The sequence below is a fragment of the Passer domesticus genome, chromosome 7 (assembly GCF_036417665.1).
Source record: "Passer domesticus isolate bPasDom1 chromosome 7, bPasDom1.hap1, whole genome shotgun sequence".
NCBI lineage: Eukaryota > Metazoa > Chordata > Aves > Passeriformes > Passeridae > Passer > Passer domesticus.
In genome coordinates this window covers 38,150,717-38,177,820 of record NC_087480.1, presented here as the reverse complement: position 1 = coordinate 38,177,820, position 27,104 = coordinate 38,150,717, and the positions used below count along the sequence as shown (strand labels likewise).

The 27,104-nt window shown below is 44.6% G+C and overlaps 1 protein-coding gene and 1 long non-coding RNA gene across 8 annotated transcripts in view; one reads left to right on the top strand and one right to left on the bottom strand.

Moving 5' to 3' along the window:
- Positions 1 to 23,830, top strand: part of LOC135304884 (uncharacterized) — an 82,637-nt gene extending 58,807 nt beyond the window's left edge. For 2 of the 6 annotated variants that reach the window (XR_010366121.1, XR_010366124.1), the window contains exons 4-6: positions 18,458 to 18,612; positions 21,003 to 21,162; positions 23,650 to 23,830. This is a non-coding gene — a long non-coding RNA (uncharacterized LOC135304884). Of the gene's footprint in view, positions 1 to 16,488; positions 16,679 to 16,707; positions 18,613 to 21,002; positions 21,163 to 23,649 lie in introns of those variants that run through there. The other 4 variants (XR_010366123.1, XR_010366120.1, XR_010366122.1 and 1 more) reach the window with 4 other exon arrangements.
- PTGS2 (prostaglandin-endoperoxide synthase 2) lies at positions 9,061 to 16,614 on the bottom strand. 2 transcript variants are annotated; one of them, XM_064427761.1, is made up of 10 exons: positions 16,455 to 16,614; positions 15,999 to 16,115; positions 15,745 to 15,888; positions 15,177 to 15,320; positions 14,616 to 14,797; positions 13,727 to 13,810; positions 13,310 to 13,556; positions 12,119 to 12,405; positions 11,812 to 11,959; positions 9,061 to 11,668 (listed from the first exon to the last, which is right to left on the bottom strand). In XM_064427761.1, the coding sequence occupies exons 1-10, from the start codon at positions 16,507 to 16,509 to the stop codon at positions 11,262 to 11,264; spliced, it is 1,815 nt and encodes a 604-aa protein (XP_064283831.1). In that variant the 5' UTR covers positions 16,510 to 16,614; the 3' UTR covers positions 9,061 to 11,261. The 2 variants fall into 2 exon arrangements, with proteins under 2 accessions (XP_064283831.1, XP_064283832.1); XM_064427762.1 differs by lacking the exon at positions 16,455 to 16,614 and adding an exon at positions 16,211 to 16,416.
- Positions 23,831 to 27,104: the final 3,274 nt, after the last annotated feature.

Here is a 27,104-nt window from a genome sequence, read left to right as displayed (position 1 = left end):
TCCTTCTTCTAGAACATCCCCACTCCAGAGTTCTGGGGTTCATCCCCACACTGTGATGATGGGTCTTGAGCTCAACCAAGTGAGCTGGTGGAGCTCTTCCAAAGGCACTGAGCCAAGCAGTGAATGCTGGCCATTAAAATGTGTGTCTAATCAGCACAGTCTTTCCAGGAAACTTCTCCAGGTCTTTGTGCCTGCAGAGAGTCCTGCTAGAGAAGAGGGGAGTGAGGAAACACTGGAAATGGCAGGACAGAGCAGGGAGCTCTTCTGCCCTCATCCAGGAGGTGCCTCCTTTGTCCAGGCTCTTGGAGCAGTAGTCAAACTCCAAATAATTAAATTTAAAGCTCCACAGCAGCTGGACTGCCAATCTTGCTGCCAGGACACCTGAGGTCAGCCCCGCTGAGTTTAGGCATCTGTAGAGCTCTTATCTGTGCTTCTCCCCCCAGTTCCCTGGTCTCCATGAACCCCTGGGTGATGTGCTCAACTTGGTGTCCTCTAGGGGTGTCCTTTGAGAGGTGCACAGAAGATGCCAGGGATTTCATCACACTTGGGACGTGCTGGGGTGACCCTCCTCCCACTGTGCTGCTCCCAGCACCCACTGCCCTGTGGTGGGAGCCCCAGGGACCATGGCATCACACAAAGGGCTGGGTTTGGTTAATATTCCCAAGTGTCTCATAACTCTGAGATATTTTCTGACCCCACAGGCAGCCTGAGTGTCCCTTTCCTGTCAGACCACACACTGCCCTGTTCCCTGTGCAGGGACCACTCTGTGACCAGGCTCTACTTGGTGACTCCAGGGTTGGGCCCATGATTGGCTGCATCCCCCCAGCATTCCAGGGCTCTGTTCTGCACCGGGCTCTGGGGAGGAGGGGAGGAGGGAGCCATGGTGCCATAGCAGAGCCTGAACCCCTCACGTCCTGCCCTCCTGGAGTGCGTCAGATGCGCCACGTAGGGCTCGAAAGTATGAACGGGTTGGTGTCTCTATCTTCACACGCCTTCACAGGCTGACATCAGAGTCAGAACAAACAAATAGGTAGGGTTTTCCCTACCCAATTTAAATTAATTTGGGTTGCTTCCCAGAGGCAGTTTTGCTGTACTCTAGCATGACTTTTTGTGCTTGACAATGGTTCCACTTTGCATATAGGGGGAATTTTAAAATCTTTCTCCTTGTCTCAGTTCATTTGAGGGCAGCATTAAATATCTTAATTTTCCCTAGGCTTTTAAACCCCAAACAGCTTATACATACCATGTTAAACATCTTTTTTTTCCTATGATAATTGAAGAAATATGATCCAAGTGGTGCAATTTTGGCCTGTTATTTCCTTTTACAGCATCATGGTCCAGGGAATACACTGCCCAGGTGATGCTCTCCCTGCCAACTGGGCCAAAGAACTCTGCTCCGGGATAAGTGGTGGGCAGGAGAAGATCTGTCATCCAACAAAAACGTTCCTATTTTATGATGGAAGAGAAATGAAAACTTAAAAGCTGTGGGATTTTTAAATGGAAGAAAGGCATTGATGGGGAAAGAGTGGTTTTGTTGGGAGTTAATGTACTTACCTGGAGGATAGAAGTGTCACAAAAGCTCGTCCCAAGCACTGGCCCAAGAGAGGTTAAACCTCTGTGCTCTGGCAGATGGAGGGAGGGGGAAGGCCTCAGCTGTGTTTTGACCAACACATTCCTTGCTAGACCTGAGAAACACTTCCCAAGGACACTTTAGTTGAACTTGGCTTTTCTCCAAAGTATTACATTCCAACAAAAGACTGATTTGTCTGAAAATTTCCATGGGCTCAAGCTGAGAGGTTTCCTTGCTTCCCAGGACACAAAGGAGATGGAAATGAGCTCCTGTTTGCTCTGGCGGGGCGGGGGCAAAAGGGGATTCCAGCTCTGGGTGAATGCGGCTCCACACGTCCACTCCTTACTCATCCTGAGGCCACTCGAGATGCGTAATGTTACAGAGCAAAATAAACTTCACCTTAAAGATGCTTTTGTTGGAGATCAGGAAAAGTCTAGGGCCCAGCTTGAGCCCAAAGTTTTCTCAGCACTGGCCGTGGCCCATGACATCTGAACACAGCAATTCCATCCTTGTGTCTGCAGACAGTGCAGGGGACTGGAACAAGAAGGTCCAGATCATTCCATGATCCTGTGACTTTGTGTTTAGGGATAGGAAGGTTAAGATTTTGGCTAGACATGGAGGGGACATTGTAAGGAGATTGTAAATATATATTTTTATGAAAAAGAAAAAAATAATTTGAGAGTAAAATCCCACATTGTTTTTTTCAATGCTGCACTCAGCCAGGGGAACCTCAGCACTGCCCTCCCATGGATTTTTCCTATTGTGTTTCCCTGTTATAGTTTATGTATTTATTTATTTTAAAATTGGTTTCATTGCACCTGTTCTGATTTCTGATATCATTGTGAAGTAGGGCTTAAGCTGTTTTTTGCCTGACATGCAGTTCCTTATCTCAGTAAGTCTGTATTTCCTTCAAACTTTACTATTACTCATTGCAAGGTCTCTATATTATATTCTATTCTAAATAAAAAATGTTCTTTTTCTTATAATATATTCTTACTTAAGTACTAAACATATGTTCTTGTTTAAATACTAAGCAAGAAGCCTAATAGAGGTAATATCATAGTCTGCAGAGGAGTATTTTTTACATTATGAAGATCAAAACTTGGGAGATGTTTATTATAACTTCTAATACTGGATTTGGAGACATGCTCCAGCTCTTACTGAAAAAGCAATAAACGCAAAGCAGCTCTCCCTTTCCCCTGGGAATGGTCCCCATATTCCTCTTTTAAAAATAGGTCTGAGGATAGAAAAGTATTGTCTGGGGAAAAAAAAAAGAAAAATAAAAAGAAGAGGCTCCAAGTCCAAATTTTCACATTTTCAAGCTTTTAGATTTTTGATTGGTGAAAATGAGCTCAATAAAATTACAAAGCAAAATTTGCAGAAAATTTGACTTGTGTGAACTTGTTTTACAAGCAAATGCACTTTACTTAGCACCTTGGAGTCTGTGCCCTGTCAGGGTTATGAGAAGCAGGAAGGGGAAATGAGGAAGGAGCTTGTTAGGGGACTCAAAGTGTGCAGTCATTATTTTTGATTTAACATCACCAGTGGAGTCAGAAGAACTTGATTTGAGAAGAATTGAGCCTGGCTGTGAACTGGAAGGTGGGGCTGGCTTTGTGCAAGTCAGGCAGTGATGGATTGCTCTGTCAAAGTGTGTGCATTTATGGCCCTTTAGTAATAAAGAACCTTAATCATAACCTGCCATGTTGCCTACCCATTCAGGTGCTGTTCATGAGTAATGTAGGTTCTTTGTTAAAGGATGGATCTTCCTGTGAAAATGGGGCTAGAGGCAAATAAATAAAAATTTTACTAGTCACTCAAGATGATTTACCTGACTTCCAGTTCCCCCAGTAAATTTTGTAGTTAGTGAGGATGAGCAAACAGATTTATTGTGATGGGGAAGAGCACATCCTTCTCTCAATGTATTTTTTCCCAAACTATTATGAAATCATTCCTCATTCTGTCTTCTGGTTCCTGGTCTTTAAATGAAGAGGACAAAAAATTTAAAAAATAATTTAAATTCTATTTTGGAGTTTGGTCTTGAGGTATCTGTCAGAAATCAGAAGTGAAAGAAATCTCATGGGAACCTTTTCTAGGGAGTTTCCCTGTCCATTTTTGCAATGTCAGGAGATGCAGACAAGCTCTTGAGGTTTTCAGAAGTCAGTTCTAAATCTGATACACAGCTGCATAAGAGTTGTTCAGATTGGTTCAGAGCACAGAGCATCCCAAGGTGCTGGTTTGTGTCGAATCACACTGGCACATTTTCAGTCTATAACAAATTCCATAGGGAAAAAGCTTTGCATCTCTCTTGCCATTGCCTTCACTGAAGAAGGAGGGTGGAAAGTACAAATTATGTTTACAACAGCCCAATATCATGCAAATCATGTGCAGTTTCACCAATGCCACTGAAGGTGCCAGCTGAAGGCACTGGAGACCTGGCTGTTGAATAAACAAATATTAAGGAAAATGGTGGTAAATGTTCACTAATTTGCAAAGAAGGTTTAAAGGGATTTATGAGAAATATTTGCAAAAAAGGGTGAATAAGGAAGTGACTTCAAAGAGGAAATCAACTTCCTAAAAAAAAAAAGGAACCCTGGGGATTTTTATTCTCAATTCACATGAGAAATGGTTTTATTTTTGCTGCTGCTTTTAAAAGCATGGCTTGCTATGAACCATTGCCTGCCCTAATGTTTTTTTTTCCAATTTAAAGGGATATTTTAACAGAAAAGCCTTACACATTTGGCATCTCCTTCCTAAGTGATCCAGAAAACCTGCCTGTGCTCTGGGGGCGCTGTGGACTTCACTTTCAGACAGAAAATCTCCATAGATGCTTTCAGGAGTGCCCAGGAGTTGCAGAAACCAAACCTCTGAGCTCTGCTGAAACAGAGTCACTTTGGAGTGTCTCATCTCTCCTTGAGTGTTCTGATATTTGTTCTGCACTTATGGGAGACATTAACTTCACGGATGGTACTCATATGCCCCCCAAATTTTCCTCAAAATGAGATAAGGATCCTTTTTCTTTCTTCAGACTGAGAAAAACACACAGAAACCTCAGTGTTTTATCCATGTCCACCTACTGAGCTAGAGATTCAATTTATAATGGAATGAAAATCATTCCTGATACAGAGTGAAGACTATGTAGGACATACAAGGTTTCTTACTATACAATTACGTCATCTTCCCTTTGGAATGATGCTAAATCCTTTTCTTGATTTATAAATAGGTCTTCTTCATAGTTAGGTTGGGAAATCTTTTTCCCCCATCCAACCTGGGTCAGTTATGATGACAAATACTGAAACACTTGACCTAGCAAGCAGTGAAAAGCTGGTTCCCTGTCCTACTGCCAGAAACACTTCCTGAGTTTGCCTGAAATTCTACCAGTTAATTGGACACTCAGAAAACTCACTCCATTTCTAATTTTAAAATGTTTTCTTTTTTCCTGCCTTCACTGAAATTCTCCATGGTATAAAAATCCCAGCCCTGATTTAGTTGGAATGGTTTCTCCCTCCCTGCCTCCCTGGACGTAATAGCTCTGGATGTGATGGCATCACCACATGGAACATCCCTGCCTTGTGTAAGAGCTGCTATTTCACCTCTGCGCCAGCTCAGCCAGGATTTGCTTTAATGAGTACCCACCACTGCTACTTAGAAACTCTGCCATTATTTGTTAGGCAGGATTAATTAATCTTGTCTAGGCAACAAGCTGGAAAGCCACAACTGCGAGGACACTGAGCAGTCTCAGCTCTCAGGGCAGGGTTTTGGAGCTGCTGGAGAACAGCTGTGTTTTGTTACTCTGTCACGGCTCACTGGAGAGTTTCAGTGCTTAAAATCATATTAAAAGATCCTTTTGCTGGGTGTTTATCCCAAAGCCCTGGTGCTTCTCATGGTCTTGGTTTCACCTCCCACCTCTAAGGTCCTTCCAGCATAAATTTGGGGATATCCCTGTTGGCTGAGGCTGGTGTGGCTTGCACAGTGTTCCCTTGATGAATGCCTATGGAATACTTTCTTTGGGTATATCTTCTAAAGGGGAAAGGAAGATTAGATCATTTGGGGAAAAGGCCTTCTCAAAGGCCTCCACAGCTGCTCAGTGTCCTGGGCATTGCTTTCACTCTTTTAGCAGTTTTGGGATGTGTGTGTGTGTGTGTTTCAAAGGTTTTAGGTGCTCTCAGAGGAAAGTCAACCTCAAACGCGGCACTTTTGGGGCAAACAAATGGGTGTTAAAGTTCCCTGTCAGCAGGGCAGGTTTGGACAGGGATGCTTGCACACACCTACATCCACCATGGCGTGAGCCTGGGCTACACCTGGTTACTGTGAGAAAATAAAATACAGAGCAGGAATGCAGCTCCCACAGTGCCTTGGAAGGATTGTGGGGTTTGTCCTGAGACAGAAGCATGAGCTGATACTTTGATCTTAGAGGTCTTTTCCAGCCTTACTGATTCTGTGATTCTATTAAGTAAAGATCTGAGGCACTTGCAAGCAGGATGCTCTTGGTTGTGTGACACTTTGTGTTTTGCCAGTGGTCTTCTGGTAAGTGTTAAGTAATTTAACATTAAAAAATCATATATATAAAATATATATATATTAGGGTTGCAGTTGGTTAGAAGATGCAAAGTGTTTTCAAATTTTTGTTGATGTGCCCTGCTATGGGCTAGACAGAATCATAGAAACCCGGACTGTGTGGGGTTGGAAGGGACCTTAAGGATCATCTCTACCTCCCTGCCACTTCCAGGTGTCCACGTTGCTCCAAGCCTCATTCAGCCTGGCCTTGGATACTTCCTGGAATGAGGCATTGATCCAGAGATCCTCAGTGGGTATGCAGTGGGTTGGTTTGAAAGCAGATTCAGAACATTATTTGCCTTCTTCACCCAGGTTGAGGTTTTCCCTGCCTTGCTTTCTCTCCAATGGGGAATGCCCACTGGATTAAAAGTAACCAGCATGAGTCAAATTCGGAGTGCTCTGTACCCTGCCCTCTCCAATGGCAAACTGGTGAGATCTCACCAGCTTTAACAGGTTCCCTCTCCCAAAGCTGCTCAGCTCCCAACTTGCCCAGGCCACCTCTGGCTTTGCTTTCCTGAGCTTTGGCTGCATGTAAGTGCTTAGATTTTCAGTGCGGACTCAGGATTTTCAGACAAGACGATCACAGAATGGAAAATTTGGTTGGGTCTGATTTTGGTTGTGATCTGTATCTTGCCAATATTTATGAAAATATCTGGATTTGCTCTCTAAGTAAGCACAGAAGTCCTAGATTTTATCCTAATAGGGAAAAAACCCCAAGAGGTTCAGATGAAAGAATTACTAATTACTAATTGAATCCAATCTTGTTGCTCCTCAGTATGTTATTTGCAAACTGAAATACCAGATTAACGGAAGAGGAGCACTCAGCTCTTCCCAAGGAGGGTTTCTTCCCTATGATATTCCTTTGGGATATCGCTGCATTTATGCGTTGTGTGGACCTTTTAATGCATTTCAGCAAGGGGTGTAGGATGTCTCAGATCACCTCCTTTTCCGCATTTAGAGCACAGAGCTACAGCCTGCTCTTTTCTGTCTTGTATGTACATTCCTACAACATTTTGGTGTTTTCCTTCCTGGTCTTCCAAAGGGAACAGCACAGATTTGCAATAAGCTTTCCAGAGCTGTTCACCTATTTCAGTGGCTGTGGACAGGCAGGGAACTCATGACAGATCCATTCCCTCTCTCCAGTCAGGGCACCTGCTGACTTCTCTGGATTGATACTGAAAACCAAAGGATTATTTTCTTATGGCCACTTGTAACAGGAAGGAATCTGGAAAAGCAGCTGCCTTTGGAGCTCAGCTTACCTCAGCTCAGCTCAGGTGCAGAACCCAACCTGGTCAGGTGCCTGCAGGGCTCCAATCCAGCCCACACAAGGAATTCCTATGCAGTGGGTAGAGAGGGAGTGATGCTGTGGAAAGCCCTTGGCAGGGATGGGAGGTGACCTGCTCCCAAAGCACAAAGCTCTCCTGAGCCTGGATGCACTTCCTGCTGAGCCCCCCTCCTTTATCACACTTCCTAGGGTGCAACAGTTCCCTCAGCTCAGGCTGGGGAGCAAGAATTTGGCAGGGCAGGTTTTCTCTGGGGAACATTCTTGTCTTTTGTGTCATCAGGACATGCCCCTGCTCAGAGGGAAGGAGGAGTTCCTCCTCGATCAAACTATCTCAGCCATTGTGCTCGGATCCATTCGGGCTGGCCCTTCCCTAATTAGGGCAGCAGTCACCCAAAACACCTTATCCATGGATGATCCTGCAGCCTCCTGATCACTGCTCGTCATCTCCCACTGAAACCACCAGCCTTGTCTTCCCTTCTCCCTTGCTCAGCTTCCCCCCAAACAGGAAGGTGGCAATTCACTTGTGGGGACAATGAGCTGACTGGGTGTCAAAGGAAAAAAGCCCCACATGTGGTCTGCACCTGCCCCCATTCACCCACAGCCTGGAGAGGCACTGAAGTGATGCTTTTGCAAGAGTCCTCAGGATGTTTCATTTTTGGGACTGAACATGGTCACTGAAGTGATGAGGAGTGAGTTGTGAGAATTGTTGGAGGTGTTTAGGTGCCTGAGTACAGGAGGAATGCAAAGGGACTGCACATCTGTGGAGGTGGAAACACGCTCCAAAGCAGAGGCAGAACTGTCACATTCTCAGGGCTGGAGAGTTGTTGGGAATATTGACCTGTAGGACACTGGGATGAGCTTGGACCAAAGAAGACTTTGGGTGGCTAGAAGGAAGGTGACTCTGGGTGAAGTACTGTGGCGCTGGGGTTGGTCTCTAGGCAGAGGCTGTGAGAGGACAGGGCACCAATACTGGGATGGGGGAGTACTGGGGACAGTCAGCAGTGGGATGACTGAGGGGGACTGAGGTGACATTTGGTCAGAGGCTGGTGCAGGTGGTGACTGACAGGCAGTACCATGATCCCCTGGGATATCTCCTTCTGAGCTTCCCCTCGTTTCTCACCAGAGGTGAAAATATAGCAAAGAGGCTGGGTGGCCTCAAAGGTGCTCACTGCAGGAGAGGGACACATTGTCCAAGCTCCTGCTCCAGCTTTCAGGAAGCACAGCCCTGCTCTGGCCTAGTGGTCATTTGCATCCCAAAGCAGTTTCCCCCTCTGGAGAATGCCAAGCATGAAAGCAAACAGCTCTAGGCTGTTCTAGCCTGGGAAAAGGAAAGAGAGGAAGGGAAGTCAGTTACACCAAGGTGGTGTTGTGCAACTCCAGTATTGTACTTTCCCTTTGAAACTGCCAGGGCTGTGCCAATGCAGATAAGAGGAGCTGGCTCCTCCAGGGATGGAACAGTGAAATCCCTTTTCACTTAAGGTCAAAGAGAAAAAAATTATTCCATCTGGGCAATTTAAGCTACAGGCATCTTGGCTTTGACACATCAGAGAATTTAGTGATGCTGGTAATGCCCTGTAATTCTCCATGTAATCAATTAAAGAACTGTTCCACCCTAAATACTGCTGAAGGAAAACACAAACAAATAGGCACATAAAGGTAACATTTTCAATTTATTTATATAAACAATTGCATTTTAACAACATTGTTGTCCTACAAAAATAAAGTGAAAAACAATTCACGGAATTTCAAATAAATAATCTCAAACATCCACATTTAACGGCTGCAGAGTACAGAACGCAGAGTGCACAGGAATCCTTGCTGAAGCAGCCTGTAACTTAATGCAAGTGAGATGGTCTGAGGAATTTCTCTGTGCCTACCCCAAAATAACTCAATCTGTCCAGACTTGCCTCCCATAGAGTCTCTGCCAAACCCTGCTCCTGGGTTATTGGCAGAAGGGTGCTCCAAGGGTGCCCAGAGCTGGACCTGATGGACAATTTGCATGAGGAACAAGTGTCCGAGCAGTGTTCACTCGTTAGCACATACAGTACTGACCACCTTTGGAGACAAGGGGAGAGAAGGTTTTCCCTTCTTCGTGCTTCCAACAGAGAAAGGAAAACAAATGCCCTTCTTGCTCCCACAGCATCCATACCAAGGACCACTCCAGATGAGCCACTGGTATCGATGGCTGCGGAGAGCTTGGTTCAGCTGTTCATGGCCACAACTACAGACCTGCCCAGCACAAGGCACTGCACAAATCCATGGAAACAGAAGCCACACACAAACTACACTGCTGCCAGAGCTGGTACAATGCACAAGCCTCTACAAGTGCTTCAGAGTTCAGATGAAATAGAAAACTCAAGTCCTTTTCCACAAGTAGTCAAGTAATTTTGGGCAGGGGCACAGAATACCCGGTTGCTGCTCTACTCCAGTCTGAAGTGACATTTTCTTTTTCCCTATAGTTCCCCAGCTGCTTTTATGGGAAGATCATCTTCTATATTTCCTCTCTAGAAATTAAAAAAAGATACCCTTACATGCAAAGTCTGAAGTCCTATACAAGATCCTGTGCAACCTATGTGCCCAGATGAGACTAGATATTTTACTGCTGGATTAGGACAAATATGTCTAGGAGATTTTGTGCTGGCCAGTTTTAAAGAAGCTTAAGCCACTTACTTAAAATAACTCTGTTTATAAATTAAATTATAAATTATAAATAAAACATTATCCCTCCTCCCCCCCCCCCCACAATAAATAGAAGTACAAATTATATGTACAGCTTGTGCACAGAGGCAGAGCTACCTCCTGTGCCTGGAAGTGCTGCTGAATCTCTTGTGTTTTTGGGAGCACAGCATACCTGAACTCCAGCTATACTGCCCTTCTGTCCTTAGAGTAACAGACATAAAAATTACATTATCAAGTAGACCAGAGAACTACAGCTATGAAAAGAATCCCAGTGCCTTGGGCCAAGTTTAAGACCTCTCCAGAGTTACATAATAAAAACATCCCTATCCAAATGCAAGCAGACTTGTATTGCAGCCTGAGAGTTGGTTACTGCTAAGCTCAGTACCTCATTCTCACCCCTTTACACAACACATACATCTGTCACACTTCCTTCAAAAAGAAGTAGAATCCAGGAAAAGTACTATTTTCTTAAATATTTAAAACATTAACAATATTTTTTTTAAAACTTGTAAAAAAATTACTTTAAATATTTAAAACATTAAAAACATATTTTTAAAAAGTTGTACAAAATTTACTTTCATCTAAATCCAGAAGTGGATTTGTACATAAGAGACGTTAAGTTATGATACAAAGTGCCATCTCTGCAATGAGGGAGAGGTAGTATCAACAAAAAATGCAATGCATTTTCTGACCTTACATAAAGAAGTAAGTCTCAAGTATTTTTCTCTGTTAATTTTTGAGTGCTCATATGAAATACATAATCTCTTCTGGCAGTTTTCATAAAGTCATATTTTTTCTTGTACTTTTAGGTCAATAGCTGCTTTCAACTTGCTGAGAAAAAAGGTTGCTTTTGTAGTGTTATGTGACCTATGAAAACTGCCAGACAGAATCACCACCATCCCCCTTCATCAAGTATTAAAACAATAGTAAAAAGACGTTGGAACCATTATCCACTTTGGAATACATCATTCTGTTACAGAAGATTTTAAACAAGGGATTCACCACTATCAAGCTGAAACACAGAAAATCCCTTTTGTAAATGGAAGCCTTACCTCAGTAAGGAATTTAAGGCAACCCCCACAATGAAGATGCTCAAGTTGTTTTTTTAAATACTAAGCCATAAATAGAATAAATAACACAGTTAAATAAATAAATAGAGGGATAGCTGGGTTTCTACAGCTCGGCAGAGCGCTCTTTCAGCAGGAGCGTGGGGTTGATATCTTCCATGGCAGTTTTTGAGGTACTAACGTTAATCGTGGCCTCGGTGGGCTCGGGAGGCAGGATGTGGAAGGCAGTGAAGGGACAGCCCTTGACGTTGTTGCAGATGAGCTTCTGCAGGGAGGCCGTGTTGACGATGTCGAAGCCCACCTTGCCCCCGAAGGTGCTGGGCTTCCAGTACTCAGGGGAGCAGATGGCGTTGCCCATCAGCCCCTTCAGGGAGAAGGGAGCCCCCATCTCCACCATGGTCTCGCCAAAGATGGCCCCGGGCCGGGGCTTCTCCACCAGCAGGCCTGGGTACAGCTCCATGGCATCAATGTCCCCGTACAGCTCCTCCAGCTCCGCTGCCATCTCTTTTTCTCCTGCAACGAGTAAAAACTGTAAGTGGAAAAACCCCATTTTCTGTGCAAGACTGTCCTGATCAAGCCCAGCAATGACACTGCAGGACTCTGTGGGCATTTTAAGGCAATGTCTCTGATTTGCTGGGAAGGATGAGGGCTGTTACCTGTAAGCTCTTCGAAGGATCGGAACGGTTTCAGCATGAAGCGTTTCCTGTACTCATTCAAGGACTGGTACCTCATCTGCCTGCTTTGGTCAATGGAGGCCTTTGCCACTTTCTGTACTGCAGCAGGAACATTCTTCCCACCAGCAACCTGTAGATGAAAGAGGAAAAGCTATAAGATCTCCTGATATGAGCCATGAGGAAGTTGTGCCTTTGCAGTGATTAGTTTTAAATAGCTTTATCCCATTCCCTTGTCCCACCCCCAGAGGCTCATGCCTCTAGCTCACCATCAACTTGAGGAAGGACCTACCCTGCCAGCACTTTGCTTGGAGAAAGATTTGACCATATGGGATAGTCCATGCTCCAGCATGATGGAGTTGTTGTAGAGGAACTGCTGGAAGGTGTACTCCTGGTCATGGATCTGGAAGGTATCAGGCAGCAGCGGGTGCCAGTGGTACAGGGTGTTGAACTCGGCTGCGATGCGGTTCTGGTACTGGAACCTCTGGTTGAACAGCAGCTCAGGGTCAAACTTCAGCTTGAAGTGGTACCCACTCAGGTGCTGCACATAGTCCTCTATAACGATCTTGATTGTCTCTCCTGTTGGACAAAGGAACAGGAGAGAATGTTGGCACTGCTTCTCCTCAGTGGCAGGGAAAACACCATTTCTGAACTGTTCTAAAATATACTACAGTGGTCAGGACAACAAACACTTTTCTGTTATCTCTCCTAGAAAACAATTCATGTATTTTATATGACTAAGGGGTGGAACAGTACTTCAGATCCCAAGAGTTCTTGGCTGTGGGTAGTGAGGTATTTTCTACAGCCTGTTTTCCCCCTCCCAAAACACAATTCCTGGCACCCTCCAAAGAACAGCACACACCAGTATTTACACTATGTTCAGTTATACAACATCTCTAGGACAGAGGGAGAGGATAATGAAGAAAGTTGATGTCTGAAAGCAAATCTCAGCTTCTGAACTATACAATAAAATCGTCTCGGTTTCTGGTTTCAGTTGGGGCAAGACTTTTCCAGCTTGGAGCATATGACCCTTTACATAAGATGAAATATCACTGGGCACACAATTAGACAGGAGAACTATGCAGAGTTACATTTTACATAACCTTCTGAACTTTAGACTTAATCACAGCCTTTCTTTTAAAGCATACCTGAGCTGACCCAACCCTAGGGGAAAAAACCAAAACAAAACCCCAGATCAGGGCGCCTGAGGTCATCCACCCTCAAAGGCTTTCTCTGAGAAAGGAACCTGAGCTTCCTGTCTTTTCACTGCTTTCAGTTCTGCTTCCTTCAGATGAAGGAATTGACTGCCCCTGAGTTTTTCTTCAGTTCCATCTTTAGCAGAGCTGGGGGGAAGCCGCACCCCAACACAACCCCAGCGACAGGCCACGAAGGAGCCACTCGCACCCCAATTTACGGGATAGCTTCCCCCTCACTGCAGCCACGCAGGCTCGAACTGGAGCTGCACTAGCAGCGGGGCTCTCACCGATCAGAACGAGCCGGGCGGTCTGGAAGAGCTGCTCGTCGTCCCACTCGGGGTGCTGGTGCTTGAGCACGTCGCAGACGCGGTTGTGCTCGCGCAGCCAGATGGTGGCGTACATCATCAGCCCCGGCACCAGCCCGAACACCTCCTGCCCCACGGAGAACCGCAGGTGCTCGGGCACGTGGGGCGGGTACAGCATCTCTGCCTGCGTGTCCCGCACCGTCGGCGGGTACATTTCTCCGTTGATCATCTGTGCAAGGCGGAAACAACAGGAGCTGTGAGCTACGATACTGGGGTTAAGTTCTGTCCACTCTCTCAGCTCTGACTCACACTTTAGATCACCTACACCATTCACACAGCACTAATTTAGGAAATCTATGCCATCCAGTAAGAAGGGAGGAATTCTGAGCTAAGACATACCTGGTATTTTAGCTTTCCATCCTTTCGGAGCCTCAGTTTAAGTTGTCTCTCCAGAGTCTCTCCATAAATGTGGTTCAAGTCAACCTATAAAATAAAAGTATTTGGGACATGAAGCCAACCTGCATTTTTTGCTATTTTAGGATAAGTCCCTCTTCTATGGATACCAATAAGAGTTCACCCCCTAGATGTTTACCTTTTAATTATATTACCGCTACTTTATAAGTATCATGCACCGATATTTAAGATGAAGCCAAATTATTTCCTGGCAACTGGAGCTATCTCTGCATAAGAGGAGGTGGTTACATCAGCAATATAAAAGGACTCTGTTTAAAGTGTCAGCAATTTTTTGTTATGCTTACAGCTTTCTATATATACACACAATATATAGCTTTGGTTTGGACATAAGAGTGACACTTATAGTGAAGAACTCTTTGTCCAAAGGATGTCTATCTTATAGGTAAAGATCTTAAATCCAAGTCTGCTTTTGAAGTTCTTTTTAAACTAACGCTATTGGCAGTACATAAGCAATACTTAAGTGCTGGGTACAGCAGTTTGGAACTGACAGAGTCCAGAGAAATTTTGGATATTTACTATATCTAACATGCTTTAGGTGAAAGCAGATTTTTGGGAACAATAAGAGATCACTAGGCAGATATTTTAAACAGAACCACTTGTGCAGAGCACGCAGTTCCGACCCGAGAAGAGACGCTGCTGAACACTGGAATTTGGCCTGAGGAGCAGTTACAGAAGGGGTACTCCCACGGGATTGTGGCACAGTGTGTGCACAGGTGTTTGTGTCCCCTGGCAACCTGCAGGATGCCATTCCGGCCATTCCAGGTGCTCAGCAGCTCCCCAAGAGCACGAGCCATGTCCCCAGCCGTGACCATACCCCGTGGCCGAGAGCTCTGGTGAAGGCAGGGCCCCGCTTCTGGTCCGTCTTGAAGAACTGGTGGGTGAAGTGCTGGGCAAAGAAGGTGAACATCACGTTTGTGCCTTGCGGGTCGGGAATAAACTTTCTCCTCAGCAAAAATTTCTCCACGATCAGCTTGGAATCTGGGAGCTCTTTCTTTCCTGTGGGAGAAACAGACAGTGAGATACTCAAGGCAACACTTTATGCCATACTGAAGTTTATTCCTAACAAAAAGGCTTAAGACTTTCAGTGGAATATAATGACAGCAGCATACAAACAAGGGGAATTATCTACTCTTCTATGCTCACGTTCTGATTTTATTAGAAATTTCTAAATTCTCTGCTTTTACCATATAACTCAATAGCAAGAACCAGAATAATATCTTTTAGATCTTCAAACAATATGTCCAAAACATGGTTATTTCTAAAGCCAACTACACTGAAAAATGGCTACAGACAAGCATGTCTCATAGGAACTACTACTTAATTTTTCCTCATAGAAAGGACCAAGCAATCATTACGTGTCTGGTTTATTCCTCACCTTTAACACCCATTGGTGTTGGGCAGTCAAGTCCTACTGGTGGAAGGCTTCTTGTGTAGTAGGAAAGATTGGAATAAGCTTCCCAGCTTTTGTAATTGTAGTCACTGTTGTAAGTTGGTGGGCTGTCAATCAAGTGTGACCTTGCTGAAAGACAAATAAATATTTGGTTATTTTTAACTGTACATTTTAGTCTTAAAAAATAATCATAAAGCCAGATCTTTTGCATATATTTGGCAGCAGTTGTAAATTCCACACATATCAGTTACTGATGTTAAATATGATTACAGTTACTGAATAACAGGACTAGATCCTGGCTGATCAGCTGGATCTCACTATTAACATAAGCAATTGGGTGCCAAGTTCATGTCCGCAAAATCCTGGACTCTTGTAGAAAGCAGAATTAAGCTGCACTTCAGCATGTTTCATACAAGCCTGCATCACGCAGAAGTCTTAAATTTTGGTGTTTTAACTTCAGTGCAATTTAGGCTGCTTGGTTTGTAAACAGATAATTCAGTGCAATATTCTGGAGTAAGCTTTAGGAGGACTGGAAGAGACAATTCACACTTACATGTTAGTACATATCTCATAATAGTGTCCCTTAGGAAGGGAATGTTGTTGATGATATTCCAGACTCCCTGGAAGTGGGTGAGGATGTAGTGGACAGTGTTTGGTGATGGTTTCAGTGCTAGCTTCAACCATGTGAAGAATTCCGCTGCAAAAGACAATGGGAAGGTTATTATTAATTAGCTTATGGAGGTAACCTGCAATGCTGGAATTGGGCCACGCGTTTAATTTCCAAGGAGAGAGGTGTGGGATACTCACGTGTGGTGCAGTTCTGCCCGTAGAAGCCTGTCCTGGTGCAGTCGCACTCGTAGCGATCTGGCCCAGTGGTCATGCAGACGCCTCTGTTCTGGCAGGGGTTCGAGCAGCAAGGGTTGGCTGCGGGAGAACCAGAGCTCGGGTTAGCATCTCTGCAATACACTCCCACCTTCCCAGGACTTCAGACAATGAGAACCCCGGAGCTTAACGCTGACCACGAAGGCATCACAGCGACCATCCATCCACGGGAATCCCTGGGCTACCAGGGAGCTGCTTTAAAACCGCCCGAATTCGCCTCGTGTCTGCTGCCAGCAATAACCCCCGTCAGAAGGGGAGAGCATCCCTCACAGGCCAGGGGGACCTGGCACCCATAGACATCAGAGAAACGACAAGAGAGCGAGGAGCAGGAGAAGCAGAAAGGCAAAGCGTGCGTCAATCCGGAGCGCGGCGCGGACTCACCGGCGCGGCCGGCGGCCAGGAGCGCGGCCAGCAGGGCCAGGGGCAGCAGCGTCATGCTGGGCTAGGCTGGTGGTGCTGGCTCGGCAGCTCGAAGTGCCAGCCCCGGCCGCACATCCAGTATTTATAGTAGCGCCGAGCACAGCCCGCTGAGTCACTAGCCGGAAGCACGAAAAGATGAGGGGATTTCACTACCGCCCCGCCCCGGCCCGGCCCGCTGGAGGCAGGTGTGAGGGGCGCCCCGTCACCGGCCCAGGGGCCGGCACGGGGCTGGCGCCGCGCCGCGTTCCGCTGACTGACGGCTTGCTATGGATTTAATTCCATCTGCCTTTGATTCAGCTCGGAGGGCTGCGGAGCACGGCGGCTGCAGAGCACTCGCGCTGCGGAGCGCCCCGCACCGCGGGAAGGAAGGGAGGGATGCTGGAGGGAATTTGGTTTTAATTTAGTCTTAGGGAATTTAGTGTGTCTGACAAGACCAAATCATGTTATTTGGCATTTTTGGAACAAATAGTGGCTTTTCCCCAGCACTTTTCTGTTAAATTCCCCGTCCCCCCCCCGTAGTGGCACTGTAAACAAATTTTCCCTCGTTTCTTTGAGAATACTTTATCTTTTGGTCATAGATTATTAACGCTTTTATTTACGCTTTGCTACTATTTTTAGTGCCTATTGCGTGAGAACAATGAAAGCAGGAGGATGTCATGTGGTTGTGCAACAATGCAGTGTGGAGCTAGACTTTCGCCCTCGAGTTCAGCATTAAACACCAAAAACCAATACTGGCATTGTGAGCATTGTGAGGCTGATGATGTTTGAACTGCAAATCCATGACTTGACAGAAAGTGTATTCAAGCAGATGTAAACATAATCTCATTTTTGCCCCCAAAGTGTATTGTGGTCAGTGAGTGTACATCAGTAGTGGGTCTTTCTGGATGTTTTAAGACTGGTACACAAAAAGCTGCATAATCAAGAGAAGACAGATAATATTTCTTTATACATTTGCATGCAGAAACCACAGGCTGTGTCATACACTTAAGCAGAGGATGTCTGTCAGCCCAGCTGAGCCGGGGACCTGTGGCCACAGCCACGTGTTGCTCAGTCTTATCAAGTGTAAAAAATGTGATATTTTTTTCTTGCATAAACCAGAACATTTAAATACGGAATGTTGGTTATCCAGTGGATCAGGCTATGGCATGCATAGCACCACAGATCAAGGGTCTACACACATTTTCATACATTTCATATGTCCATCCCACACCGATTTTGTTCCATCTCACAAAGCTTTTGTGGATGCTATCACACAACAAGACTTTACTGCAAACAGCCAGGCAAGTAAGACATTGTGTTTAAGTAACACGCATAGGAAAATGTTTCAGAGTGTAGAACCAGCAACATTAAGGGGAAAACTGAAGCAATTGTGTGCAGCCAGACAATTGCCCCTAAAATGATAATACAAAGGTAACTGTGCTATGATTTAGAGGACCCTGGAGATATAGATAACTGATGATACTTAAAGTTTTCAATTATTATAATTAATCAATATGTAAACCAAGAAACAGGGCAGAACTCCAGGCTTTGGAGAGGATGTTTCCCCTTGACAAGAAGTACTTCTGTGGCTGGAAAACCAGTCAGCACCCCCCACCTTCCACTCAATGATGCAGTCAGTGTGATGTGAGCTCTCCCGAGTCTGATTTTGGCTGGGGATGGTCACTTGTGTCACTGACAGCTGCAGTAGAATTGAAGGGATTCTTCAGCTTTCCAAAATAATGAAAAATCAGGGAGATACAATAGTGCTGCTTCTCAGAAGGCTGCCCTTCCCACTTGTTGCTTTGGGATTATCTCAGGTAAAGAACTGGTTATATGTTGGAAAGGGAATTTTTCTCGGAAGTTTGCTGTGGCAGGATTCACCACCAGGTGGAGATTTTTTGCATCAACGAAGCGCTCTTTTAGTTTTTAGCACATAAACCATCTTTGCTAAGAATTAATGTTATTTTTCTTTCTGTTACTTGAAGTACCTTCTGGTCCAGGTCAGAGCAGCCTGTGGAACAGAGAACCTTCGTCAACCTCAGCCTTTTTGCATTTGCTGACATTTCTGCAAGAGGCAGTTCCCTGAAGCTATTCCTGTTTCTATTTTAGGTTTAACTGCCTAAATTCACACCTTTCCAAGGTAAGGGTTCAGGACCGAGGATGCAGTGATCTGTGAGGACTGACATGCTTCAGTAATGCTACCAAAAGAAAGGGAGATGGAGTGGCAACAGGGAAAACATTGTCTCTCTGCACTGGTGCTGCTCCATTTAGCAATGGGTCAGCTGCACCCAGCTGAATTAGTGTTGAATTCATCCTTGAGCCTTTTTAATGTTTGAAGTATTTTCCCTTCCTTTTTGACTGTGGCAATCTCGTGTTTTATAGTACAGTAATTTCCTGGGATGTGAATCAGTTTGATTTGCTCTGTGCCTTTTTCCTGCTCCTTTATGTCAGAAGCCAAGGCTGATCAGACATGGATACAGTAACAATCCTGAATGTTCCAATAATGTTCTTGAGAACTGAAGGACCACCTTCCTTCTGGGGGAAGTTGGTGTCTTTAAGCTCCTGTTTTGTGCCTTTTGCAGTATTAGAACTCTCTTAACAGAAGGGTTTAATTATGAAATTGCTTTATGCTTTCATGGGATCACCCTGGGTAGACAGCTAGGCTCTACTTTCCTGTGTCTTCCTGCTGTGTCCTCATGGAGCACTCTGATCACTTGGGTCCCAGTTTCACTGGCACCCAGGGTTGTGCTGGAAAAAAATAAAAGTACTCATTACCTGCTTTGGAAACAAGGGAGGTTTGCTTATTTTCCCCAGGAAAATTGCAGTAAAAAGGTGCCTTGTTTATGGGGTTTCCAAGCTACTGCAATTTTGGAATTGTTCAGAACACAATTCAGGCAAAACTACGTATGAAAATAGAGGGTGTGAGAGCCGGGAGCTGGACTGCCTTGCCCTCAGGAGAAATCCCATGGACATGATTGGCAAGGAATGTTTGTGCATGGGCTGGGGCTGCTGGCACACACCTGTTGCAGGGGGACCAGGAGGGTCAGCTGGCAGCTCACCTCAGGGGGGTACCTGTGGACATCAGTCATTGTGCAGGGAAATGGAGTGTATCTTGTTATCCAAATCACCTTCAGTTGGAGTTGTTTTTATTCCTGGAATTATATTTTTTAAAATGTGCCAAAAAAAAAAAAGGTGGGTGGCACAAAAATTTACATCTGACTTAGGCAAGACCTGAGCAAGTTTGAGTCCCGCGCCCCCCCCCCCCCCCCTTTTTTTTTCACTTTTTAAGAGCAGCTTCCCTTTGGATTTCAGCTGCTGGAAAACAACGTAAATCCACACCTTGTGTTTTATTTGCAAGCCAGTAAGAGTTTGGAGGAATGCTTTCCAATATAATAGATTTTATTTTATCATTAACATCAGCATAGAGTAAACCCTGCTCAACAAACCCTTTCCAAGCCTCTGTTTTTAATAACATTTCTGAGTTCTTGTTTTAATTCCCTGGCATTCTTGACAGACTCGGTTACGAGTCAAAGGCTGTACTGAAACAGGTGAGAAGAGTCACTTTACATCAGATTTACCTGCAGAGATGAGATGTGAAATGAGATACCTGTGCAGTGCTGTGTGGTGCCCAGGTTTCTCCCAGGCCTGTTTGCTTTGCAAGTTCTTTGCCAGGTACCTGTATAATATCATGACTACAGGGCATCTGCACACTGCCTGGGACATGATACTCATCAGTGTGAGTGGAAAGGAACACAAGAATTGCTCCCTTTTGCTCAGCTTAAATGCAGATCTCCACCTGATCCAAAGCAAGGCTGAGCTCTTTCCTGGGGAGGTGCCCAGACACAGAGTCCCCATGATTTTAAATGAAAGGGAATGAATGAAGCCCCTGCAGAAATGGCTTTCAGAACTGTGTTTTGTTTGTTCAGATGAAGTGTATTAGAAGATTCCTTTCCTCATTGGCACTCTTGGTAGTCACAACTTCAGTCCTGCCTGACTAGTTCCTGACAAACAAGCCCTAAATTAAACTCAGCTTGAAGCTCTCTAGGACAACCTTTTTCCAAGGAGTGTAGATGAATGGAGGATGAAACACAACATTTTTATCCTGTATGGTAGTTTGAGGCAGAGGCTGACTGAAAATTTCATCCTAGCTACAGTCTGTCCCATTTAAAATTTTTTTTTTAGGTCACAATATTTTAAATTCCTTTTTCTGGTGAATTTAAAGGGGAAGGCCATAAACATGAACTATTGGATAAACATAAGATTTTTGGCAGCCACACTCTGGATTAAACTTGTATATTTTTTTAAACTTTTTTTAAAATTTCAAAGAATTTCTCAAAGACTTTGTTTGGATACACTCATCTCTGGAATTTTTTTTCCTATATAAGCTGTACCTATTAAAATGGAAATTATTTTTCGTCACTTCTTGACTGAAGAAACGGATGTTTTCTTTATTGGCAATTGTTATTGGCAATTGTTAGCAAAGTTAAGCCATGAACATCTCTGCTCCCATGATCCTGTTTCTTTTTACAGAGCCCATTTTTCCCCACGCAGCCTCCGTGTGTTTCTGATGTGGACATTTGATCACAGGCAGATCTGAAATACGTCATGAGATTTTGTAACTGCCCTTACATAAAGAAACGTCAGCTGACATTTTATCTGCTTTTGGTCACCAGCTGCAACTCACATTAAGGTAATTGCTTCTGCTGTGCCATTTTTAGTAAGCATTGTATATTGAAATGCTATCTTTCTGTGGGAAACCTGCACAGAAAACCCTCCTTAGAGAGATTTCCAAATACTTCCCTCCTCAGTGCAGAATTTTCTTTTAGCAACTTCCTGCTTAATTTTAGTGAAATCTGTCATCCAGCCTCATGCTCTTTTGTTGTGCAAATACAATCGTGGAATTTTCCTTTGCTTCAAGCACATGGACATTAAACTGGATAAGGGAAACTGAGGTAGGTTTTGCTGAGTGTAAAATTATTTCAGTGTAATAAAACATAAAACATGTCTTTCTTACATAAAGAAAGATAATGTCTTTCTTACATAAAACATGCCTTTGGGTATTGAAGTTTATTTCACTTTATTCATTAATCCTGTTTTTAATTCAATTTAAAGAAAGGAAACATTACTTCTGCAAATAAGAATTTTTTTTGTTCTACAAGAGCATTTACCAGATCAGTTTACAACAGTGCAAATCCTGCTGTTCCACCCAGTAAGCTCTGCTCTGCAGCTTTTGTAAGGTTGTCTGTGTATTCATAGTTTAATGGAATCACAAAATCGCAGAATGGTTTGGGTTGAAAGGGACCTTACAGCCCATCCAGTTCCACCCCCTGCCAGGGGGCACCTTCCACTATCCCAGGTTGCTCCAAGCCCCGTCCAGCCTGGCCTTGGACACCTCCAGGGATCCAGGGGCAGCCACAGCTTCTCTGTGGGGCCAGGGCCCACCCTCCCAGGGAACAATTCCTTCCCAGTATCCCATCTAACCCTGCCCTCTGGCAGTGGGAAGCCATTCCCTGTGTCCCGTTCCTCCATCCCTTGTCCCAGGTCCCTCTCCAGCTCTCCTGGAGGCACTGGAAGGGGCTCCAAGGTCTCCCCACAGCAATGATATCCAGTGCTTTGAGAAGGGGGAGGCTCCACTGTGCAGCTCCTTGTTGTGACCCTTTCCTTGGTGCCCACAGGGAAGGTGCCATCAAGGCACCCCATGGCTCTTCCTTGGGGCCTAAAGGGAATTGAGATATTGATACTGAGACACTGAGTTCCTTAAAACTGACTCTAGCTCTTCCCAGCTGGAGGCTGGAGGAGTCATCTGGTGTCAGCCAGAGAAGAATGTTCCATGACACAGCTCCCGTGGCAGCCCTTGGGATGGACAGTGCCCGCACAAATTACGGCTTTGGCTTGCGCCAGGGTGGGGAGGCTCCTGGAGCAGACTCTGCCCACTGCAGCATACCCAAACTCCCAAGGCTCCTCTCTACTCATCTTCACTTTCAGAATTGAATCAGGACTGTTTTCCAATGGCTTGACCCTTTGCCACACTTCCAACATACCCTTACAATTAAAAAAAAAACCCAAAAACATACTAGGAAGAAATTAAGAAGTAAAAGGGATGAAACTATTTTGAATGAGCTGGTTTCTGGTGAGGGAAAAGGACTCAGTGACCAGATTAAAACTGTGCCCTGAGATCCTTTCCCATAACAGGCCTCTAGAGACTCAAATTATTTGTACTTACCAATGGGAATTGGAACCACCTGAAGAAATACTATGAGTTAAACTACTCAGGTCAGAACAAGATCAAGAAAATGTACATCTCAGGAGATACAAGCTGGAGAAATTCCTGCTTTATTCAAAGAGAAATTAGATTATTGGGAAGGAGACATCACATCATATTTTGTCTTGCCAAGACATATGACTCTAAGCAAAAGCAAATCATCTGGAAATTCTTCAAATGCTTTTCTACTTTTTGAGACAGCCAATTATGCAATGGCATAAAAACCTGGCCAGCTCACTGGGCTTAAAATCTAGCCTCCAAGGGAAACTGTGCCCTGGAGATGCTCATCAGGAGATAAAGCCTCACTGGCTTTGACTCGTCTCCCTAGAATATGCAGTTAGGGAAAATGTATAATGATCAAAATTACAGAAATAGAAAATAATTAGGGATCTACAAGCCCTGCAGTGGTTGTAAGAGCTCAGAGCCCAGAGAATTTATATCTACAAGGAAAAACATCCCGTGTCTCTTTTCGGTGCTAGAGCTGTTAGTCATCCCTCTTCAGGAACATCATTTGTTGGTCATTGCTGTTTGGATGTCTTGGGGAACCTGAAGCCAGCCAGGTGCAGCGTGTGCCTGCAGAAACAGCCCTTTGCAAAGAGCAGAACTGGCAACCACAGGATCCTTAAGGCTGGGAAAGACCTTGGAGACCATCAACTCCAACCACGATTTGCAAGGGGATGTGTTCTCACACAAGGGTGTTTGTTCCAGGAACTGAAGTGTCTGGGTTAGGGACTAACTCATGGCTAGATTAATTACTGTTTTTACAAGTAAAGTATGTGAATTTAAGGTTCTTATTATTGTCCTGCACACAACTCATCCTATATAATGAATTTTGATGGTGTTTCTTTGTGGAGCAATTGTAAATTTGGTTTAATATTGACATGTCTCTCTTCCACTATTTTTCTGTTTATCCAGAGGCAGTCCTGACTATACTTTGGGATTTATTTCTCATCCTGACCTCCGGTGTAGAAGAGGTAAATCATACAAGCCCAACAGAAAACAATCAGCTTGTCTGGTTCTGTGGTTTCCAGGAGCTGTGGAAACTCTGTGCTGGTTGCCTCTCTGTTCATTAAGTAAATGAGGGCTTTGCAGCGTTCTGGCCATGTGTGTTATTTCGGGGTTTCGTTTCAGATGGCATTCTTCCGTGGATTGTTTTGGAGAGAGTTGCCAGCAACCTAGGGCCAGTGGGCTGGAGGCCAGGTCTAGGTGGAAATAGCAGGGTTTATATCACCAGCACAGAGCTCTGTCTGGACAGCTAATTTTGGGCTGGTGCTTCTTTGAGGCACCGGCAGTTCCTGCGTGTGACTGGTTCCAGCCATCACAAAGGCTGTCACAGCCTTGGGCAGGCCATCAGTTGTGCCCGGGCCAGCAGCCAGTGGCAGGGCTGGTAGGAATCACAATTCCCTGCTGTTCCAGGGAGCTTTTGTGTGCCTGCAGCTCCGTAAGGGGTCCAGCTCTTCCTGAGGAAAGAACACCTGACTCTGTGCAACGCCTGTGTTTCTTCTTGATTCTATTTCCGTGGGAAGGGCCTGAGCTGCCATGCAAATGACTCCCCGTGGTTCCTCAACCACAAACACACTCCTCCACCCTCTCTCCTGGACTCCATGAACTGGGATCATCTGGGGTCGGGCCCATGTGGGGTGGCTGGGAATAGAAGTGTGGATGTGGCAAGAGAGACCTTGTGAACTTCCACTGGCTGAACTCCTGTGGAAGGCTGGAGTTCCTGCCCAGATCAATCGAATATGGATTTTTCCACGCACTTCAGAATAATCCTGAAGTGTTGCAACTTAGCTCCTGGGGATTTTAAATGTTTATAGACTTTCCAGTGGGTAGAAAGAGGGGAAATATTTACGTGTAGATAATTTCTGTTATACAATAGGAATGCTGGGCCCCTTGCCCAAGGCTCCTTGCTCCCTGCTCTGCAGGGAGTACTAATGAATGTAAATGAGTAAAGGCAGGCCTGTGAGCAATGCTGAGTGGAGAAAAAGCCCCCAACAAATGCAAAGCACAGCAGGAATCACCAGATAACCACCTTACATCTTTTTCTCTGTGCTGCACCCACTGGGCGTGCAATATTTTCATATCAGGTGATTTGTTAGCTGCTCCAAAACAAGTCTCTGCAGCCCCGTGGAGATTTACATTGCAATGATTTGGATGCTCTACTTATCCTTGGGCTGGAATATTTTAGTGATTGCCAATTACCTAGAAGTCCTCCTGAGCACAAGGCAGTGCAAGACCAGTGTGAAATAAAGAACTTATGCACAGCATCAGAATCTATACAGTTAAAATGCCGATGGTGGGCAGGAGTGAGATAAGGCTGTCTGCAGAACTCCTCGGATCCAATGGTTTCATACACTGCTGGATAACACTTACCTAATTTGGAACCACTTCCTATGCAAAAAAACCGTATATGACTTCAGGCTTGCAGTCATCAAAAATTGTGTTGATTGAGATAATGTGTTTCATTCCATATCCTAAGGCTGTTTGGGCTTCATCCAGGCAAGCATTTCAAAACATCCCCTTCCCAGGTGTTCTGATTCCATCTTAATAAGGAGGGTGATTTTAATTTTACTCTTTCTCAGCTGTTCCATTTTGCTCTGACATTTAACCAAAATATTAATAAAATCTTCACCTCCTGTGCATTAAAAATTGGCTTTTCCACCTGATATAGCTCTGTCCTTATCTTGACATGAATCTTTTTCTCTCACTTTGAATTTCACATTTGTTATAGACATTTCTAACCTTCTTTTTAAATTACCAATATGTGGAATCAGTCACGATTTTGGGATGGAGTGCTCATCCCTGAGCTCTGATGCCTGTTGTGCCTGGGATCAAGCATTCATGAACAGGAGCACTGCTAGAGAACATGTCTTTAAATATAGTCACCTCAGGCATATCCATATCCATTTCCAGGTGTGGAATAGTATATTTGAAGCTTGTGACAAACAATGTATTCCACATTTGCAGAATTTTTGTTTAAAATACAATGTTTTTTCCTGAGAATATGCAAAGTGCTTTGTTTTGACAAGAGCTGAAATTATTTTAGTCCAGCCTGGTAAAGGGACTCACCTCTCTGCCCTTTCCATGCACTTGGGGTGGGTTAGAAGTGTGGCTTCCTAGAGAGGTTTTAGAATCACAGAATCATTCAGGTTGGAAAAGACCTCCAGGGTCATCCAGTACAACCTGTGACTGATCACCAGAGCACTCAGCCCAATGAGTCTTTGTCAGCCAACCCAGAGCCCTGAGTGCCACATCCAGTCATTCCTTGAGCACCTCCAGAGATGAGTACTGGGCAGCCCCTTCCAGTGCCTGCCCACCCACAATTTTGAGTTAGTAAACCTGCTGGGTTCTGTGGCTAGGGGGAGATGCATATGAAAACCTCTGGGGGGAAAAAAACCCAAACAAGTTAAAAAAACTTTATTTTGCTACCCTCAAAACTGAAAGGTAATAATTAACATGAAAGTAACCAATGCTAGCAGAAAAAAATAGTTTGTTTAGTTACTGAATAAAGTGCCATTAGGCAAATGAGATGACAAATTTGAATTGACGTCCATCCTAAAATAATCCATACAAATTTTGCAGGAGCGATAGCCACTGCTGTCATTCTTTGAGGTCACACCTCCTCCTTTTATCCACATGACGTAACGTGGGCTGGGAGCTGTGTGAGCCCTGTTTGCCTTCCTGTTACGGGAGCTGTTCAGCTCCCTGAGTTTGTCAGAAACCCCTGAAACCTCCTGAAAAGTTTATGGGGGATTATGAGGAGCTGCAAGCTGTGGAGCACCAGGCTATCCCTGTGTCACTGGGACTGTGTGTTCAGCTCAGAGATTGGATTTAAGGAATAATGGGTATGGCTAGGTGACTGTTTTTGGCTTCATGTTGTTCCAGTGAATAAAGGTGAAAATGTGGCAGGACCAAAAATAATCATCTGTCTTTAGTTTCTCACTCTCGTTGTCTTCCCAATTTGTTATCAAAAAGGAAAAATGTTGGTTTTCAAAATTTTTGCCACCTGAAAATGCCCAGCAAGTTGGTCTCAGCTGGGCATGGACACTCCTAGGATTCAGTTCATTTTTAGAATATGTCTTTGGTGTGTTTGAAGCTCTAGACTTAATTCCAATTGGGCTGGGAAATCTATAACGTGCATTTAGAGATAAAATGTAGATAAAATTTTAAATAAAATGTAGATAAAATCTTACTTAACCACTATAGGAACTTGCAGTCAGCTTGATTTAGATGTAGATTATTTCAAGCCCGTTATCCAAGTGGATGGCATGGATGCAGAAGCTTTGTGTGGTGCTGATGGGTTCAGAATTTCACCATGCTCTGTGCACCTTGTTTGCACCAGGGCCCTGTTGCACTCAAAGGAGGTAAAA

Excerpts from the sequence above, each read along its gene's own strand:
- PTGS2 (XM_064427761.1), bottom strand. The coding sequence starts at position 16,509 with ATGACGCTGCTGCCCCTGGCCCTGCTGGCCGCGCTCCTGGCCGCCGGC. Across the intron at positions 16,116-16,454 it reads CCTGGCCGCCGGCCGCGCCG|CCAACCCTTGCTGCTCGAAC; the intron begins GTGAGTCCGCGC and ends GTTCTCCCGCAG. Across the intron at positions 15,321-15,744 it reads TATGAGATATGTACTAACAT|CAAGGTCACACTTGATTGAC; the intron begins GTAAGTGTGAAT and ends TTTGTCTTTCAG.